Genomic DNA, 5,662 nt, shown 5'->3' with positions numbered 1-5,662 from the left:
AAAATCATCCATGAAAACCTCCATGGAGTCCTCGATCATGTCGTGAAAAATGGCCACCATACACCTCTGAAATGTGGCCGGGGCATTGCACAGTCCAAAGGGCATCCGCCGGTAGGCGAATGTGCCATAGGTACATGTGAATGTCGTCTTCTCCTGATCCTCAGGAGAGATGGGAATCTGAAAATAACCCGAAAAACCATCAAGGAAGAAGTAGTACATCCTGCCCGACAACCTTTCTAACATCCGATCAATGAAAGGAAGTGGGAAATGATCCTTCCTCGTGGCATCATTGAGTTTACGGTAGTCAATGCAAACTCTCCATCCGGTGACAGTACGAGTAGGAATCAACTCGTTTTTCTCATTGGTCACCACTGTCATTCCTCCTTTCTTCGGGACAACCTGTACAGGGCTAACCCACGGTGAATCAGAGATCGGGTATATCAAACCTGCATCAAGTAGTTTGATAACCTCTTTCTTCACAACCTCCTGCATGTTGGGGTTCAAACGCCTCTAATGCTGTACTACAGGTCTAAAGTCCTCCTGCATCAAGATCTTATGGGTACAAAAGGATGGATTGATCCCTTTTATATCCATAATCTTCCAAGCAATCGCCTTCTTGTGCTGCTTCAGGACTTCAAGCAATCGATCTTTCTCTTCCTTCGACAATTTGGCAGAAATGATAACGGGCAGATGAGTCTCACCCTCCAAGAAAGCATACTCCAAATGATCTGGGAGCTCCTTAAGCTCAACTGAAGGTGGATCCTCAATAGAAGGGCCTGCTTTAGGCTCAGTCACGCGATCCACAACCTCAAAAACCTGGGGACACGGGGAGACGCGTGACCTATCAGACAGGTCACCTCCTCAACCATTCGGTCCACACTAGGTGAACCAAAAGTCTCCCCTCCAAGCAGCTGTGTGTCCATAACATCCTCCTCGAATGTAGCATGAAGATGATCACTCACATACGTATCGATAGTCTCAATGAAGTAGAGTGTATCATCCTAACTCTGTGAGTGTTGCATGGATTTCCCTATATCAAAGGTAACCTCCTCATCATCAACCCTAAGAGTAAGTCTACCGGTGCAGACATCAATCAAGGCTCTCGCAGTGGCTAGGAATGGGCGACCCAAGATAAGTGGAACATTTTTATCCTCATCCATGTCCAGAATCACGAAATCGACAGGAAAGACAAACTTGTCGATTTTCACCAGCATATTCTCAACTATGCCTCGAGGGTACTTCACTGAACGGTCGGCTAGCTGAATGCTCATACGAGTCGGCTTGGGCTCTCCCAAGTCTAGCTTAGCAAAAACCGCATATGGCATGAGGTTTATGCTAGCTCCAAGATCAGCCAACGCATTGCTGACCGACAAACTACCGATCAAACACGGGATAGTGAAACTCCCAGGATCATTCATCTTCTTCGGTAGTTTGTTCTGAAGAACCGCTGAACACTCCTCGTTCAAGGTCACCTGCGAAAGCTCCTCAAGTTTCTTTTTGTTGGATAGGATATCTTTCAGAAACTTGGCATACTTAGGCATTTGAGCAGGTGCCTCGAAAAATGGTAAATTTATATGAAGTTGCTTAAAAAGCTCGAGGAATTTACCATAGTGTTCTTCCATTTTCTGCTTCTTCAACCTCCCCGGATATGGAATGGGAGGGATATACTCTCTCACTGGCTCCTTGGGTCGTGCGGTACTTGCTGGGACTCGCCTCTGTTGCACCTCACCCGGAGACTCAGCCTCAATCTCCTCATCAACCTCCTCGTCATCGACTGGCTTTTTTGAAACAGCCGGAGGGATGGCTTGAGCGGTCTTGCCGCTTCTCAATGTGATGGCCTTTGCAGTAGCATTTGGATTTGGCTCTGTGTTGCTCGGAAGGCCCCCCTGTTGTCTCTCAGACAACATCTTGGCAATCTGGCCAACTTGGTTCTCAATGGCCTGCATGGAAGCCTTTTGGCTTCTCAACTCACTCTCGTACCTCGTGAAACGACCGTCATACTCCCTAAAACGCTTCTCATTCTCCGCTTTTTGAGTGTTTTGACCAGCTAAGATTTGACTAAGCATATCATGCACACTAGGATCACTAGAAGGAGGCGTCTGCTGAGGACGAGGTGGACCATATGCTCCATGGGTCGGAGCTGTGGGACGTGGAGCAAATCCGGGTGGATGCTGGTTAGAAGCATCGGGCTTCCAACTAAAGTTTGGATGATTCTTCCACCCCGGATTATAAGTATTGCTGTAGGGATTGTTTTGAGGACGGTATTGGTTTCCCATGAAATCAACATGCTCGTGTGACATCTCTCCCGTCGGAAAATCACCTACCTGATATGCTCCCCCACTCGAAGAACCTCTCGAGTGCATTTCCATCACTCGATCAAATTTCGAAGATAAGGCATCCATACATGCTGTCATGGCTGTGTAGTCGTCCACATGATGAACTCCCTGCCGAGAACTCTTTCCCCTCGGGGGCTGTTGCGTCCGGTTTTTCGCGGCACACTTCTCAAGAATCTCAAATGCCTCGGTGGCATTTTTCGTGCCGATATCACCGCCCGAGTAGGTATCAACCATCATCTGTCCCTGACTGTCCAAACCATGGTAGAAGATCTGACATTGTTGCCACTTGGGCAACCCGTGATGTGGGACCTTTCTCATAAGCACTTTGAACTGCTCCCATGCCTCGTAAAGGGACTCGTCCTCGTCCTGACGAAAGTTCAGAATCTTGGTTCTCAACCGAACAGTTTTCTCTGGAGGGAAATATTTCTGAAGGAACTTCTCAGCTAATTGATTCCATGTAGTGATAGATCCAGCTGGAAGTGAAAGAAGCCACTCCTTGGCTCCATCCCGTAAGGAAAACGGAAAGAGCCGAAGGCGGATAGCATCCGGTGATGCATCACGAATCCTAAATGTGGCACAAACCTCTAGAAACCCCGCGATGTGAACACTAGGATCCTCGTGATCCTTGCCATAAAACTGCACCGCATTCTGCAACATCGATATGGTGCCAGCCTTGATCTCGAAATTATTATTGTCGATTGTCGGTGCATTGATGCTCGCAGGCAAACCATCGAGTGACGGTTTTCCAATTTCATTCAAGATCCTATTCTCTTCCGCGTCCGCCATGTCTACCCGAACCTCGTAGAAGGTGTCGTCGTCCGCTGCGTCTGTCTCAATCGTCTCGGCTACCACGCGAAACCGCTCCCGCAGTCTCCGGTGAAGATCGCGCTCCGGCTCCGATGAAGGCTCAACGATATCAGCAGCAGGGGTAGAGGACATGCACGACCTGTAGGGAATAAGGAGCACAATGCACACAAAATATATACAAAAACAAAAACAACTAGCAAATAATCATAATTTTTTTTTCGAATAATCAAGCAAAGGCAAACAAGACAAGTAGACACAAACTTTGTACACTTTTCACAATGGCTAAATAAGTAACTCGAATCGTTTTCAAGAAGACCGCATCCCCGGCAACGGCGCCAAAAACTTGATGTGCGTGAATTATATATATTTTTAATTAAGTTTTTCTTCACACAAATTTAGTTTTAAAAATGGGTTTTCACCTAAAAACTAACTACACACACAAAAGGGCAAGTGTACCCGTCGGGTGGTAATATAGCTAATCGGTAAGAACCGGATATCAATCCGTGGATGCGGTGTCTCGATACTAAACTTTTGCTACTTTAAATCCTTTTCAAATGTTTGGGTTGATTTTTTTTCTAACTTAGCATGCAAAAAAAAAATAAACTACTAAAAATTCTAACAATAACAATATCTAAGAAAAGGTTGCCTAAACTAAGTTTCCACTAACAAACACATGACAACAAGGTGGAAGATTTGTGATGATGCAAGTTCTAGATTTAACTAAGTCCCCAATCAAGGCTTCCTAATCTATAATTCTTAGGAAAACTAAAAATGAATTAACATTCTAATCACCTAAAAATTATTCTTTTAAGCTCACTTGCCAAGTTGATGTTAATCTTTAATCATGAGTTATTTGTTTGTCAAAACTCCTAACTCTACAAATTAGGGAAAACTAATATGAGAAACACACTAATCACCCTAACTTGGTTTCAAGTAGTTGGCACTATCATCATGTTCTTGATATGAACCACAAGCATGGTCATGCTAGCTAACAACTTTGGCCTAAATCATCAACAAAACATGAACACAAACTATAGAATTCATATAAACATACTTTTGATCTTTCCAAATCTAGATGCAAGAATTCACACACAAGCTCAAATCATTGTTCATATCACATTAGCACTCACCATTCCTAGTTTCATGCTATGAATCATACTAACAAGTTAACAAGATTCAATAATCATAATCTGTACATGGGCTTTCCAACACAACATGTGAATACTTATGAGCAAACATTCAAGAACAAGAACTTTAAGCATGCATATGAATTCCAAGAACAAGACTAAGTGACAACATGAAGATTAACAAGAACAATCATCACATCTACTTCCATATTATCATATGTTCATAAGCTTCAGCATAGTTTAGACAACACAAGCGTTTAGCCCATAAGGCTCATGACTACCAAATCAAGCACAAATAAACATAAATTGTTCATAATGTAGTAAGCTAACCAAGTTAAAGACAAGAATTAAATGGTGTTTGAGTAGATCTTCATGTGATTTAATCCTCTTCAAGGCTCCCTCTTGGCTCCAACAAGCTTCCAAGACCAGATTCTTGAGAGAAAAAGTCACCAAAATGCTCCAACTCCCTTGCAAATGAGCTAGAAACTCGTATTTAAACTGCTAGGCGTTTGGCACTACCATGCCACCTTTTGGCACGGTCATGCTTGGTAAGTGTCAGAGCCACTTTCTTGAATGTTGACCAAGTATGCTACCATTTTAGGAAAAATCACGCTTAAATGTTCCCGAGGTCGCACGACCGTGCTCGGGCATGGTCTGGTCGTGCGAGCCGATAGTGCTCGATAACAACTACATCGTTCTCGGAAACAAGCTGATCAGGAGCAAAAATTGACCTGGCACGGTCGTGCCAGTGTTTGGCACGGTCGTGCTCCCCTGAATTTTGATGGTGTTGTTGCTGGATGCTAGTGCTGGTTGAGAGTGCCGCTGTCGGAAGGCCTGGCACGGTCGTGCCAGTGTTTGGCACGGTAGTGCCATATCTGGCAGTTTGCTGGAATGCACCATTTTCGCTCCATTTTGCTCCAAAAGCCTCCGTTTCAACACTGGGCCGAAGCCCGGACCTGTATTTTCACAAACAACTCAAATGAGTACCAAAATCAATGAAAATACAAAGAGTTTTCGCATAAACGGGGCGTATGTGACGTTTAAAACAATAACAGTTTTTATTAGTGGCACGAAAGGCCTAGTCGTAAGGACATTTTTAAATTATAAATTATGATTTCAGAGAAAGCATTTAGGTTTGAACATAGTTCATTACCTTTTTTGGACAGGGAGTCATCACTACCACTGTCTTTTGGCTTATGTAGAAATGAGCAAGGCCCGTAGGCACTATGTTACCAATGTATGGTCAAAATATGACCATCTTAGTTGGTGATTTAATCCCATGATTCCGAGATTATTAAGTTGGGTTAGGAATGTTTTGAAGAATCCTTATATAAGAATGACGGGTGTGATTTTAATGAATCACGTCTGCTAGGAGTGATAACATATTTTCAG

The 5,662-nt window shown here is 43.8% G+C and overlaps 1 protein-coding gene across 1 annotated transcript; it reads right to left on the bottom strand.

Annotated features, from left to right (window-relative positions):
• Window positions 1–1,001: 1,001 nt before the first annotated feature.
• On the bottom strand, window positions 1,002–3,275 carry LOC110870068. The gene has a single exon (XM_022119267.1). The coding sequence runs from the start codon at window positions 3,273–3,275 to the stop codon at window positions 1,002–1,004; it is 2,274 nt and encodes a 757-aa protein (XP_021974959.1).
• Window positions 3,276–5,662: the final 2,387 nt, after the last annotated feature.

This window comes from Helianthus annuus, chromosome 8 (assembly GCF_002127325.2).
Source record: "Helianthus annuus cultivar XRQ/B chromosome 8, HanXRQr2.0-SUNRISE, whole genome shotgun sequence".
Taxonomy (NCBI): Eukaryota; Viridiplantae; Streptophyta; class Magnoliopsida; order Asterales; family Asteraceae; genus Helianthus; species Helianthus annuus.
Note: the sequence above shows the minus strand (reverse complement) of the source record. Positions and strands in the feature narration are given on the sequence as shown.

Bases quoted from the DNA above. Each gene is read 5' to 3' on its own strand.
- LOC110870068 (XM_022119267.1), bottom strand. From the start codon at position 3,275: ATGTCCTCTACCCCTGCTGCTGATATCGTTGAGCCTTCATCGGAGCCG.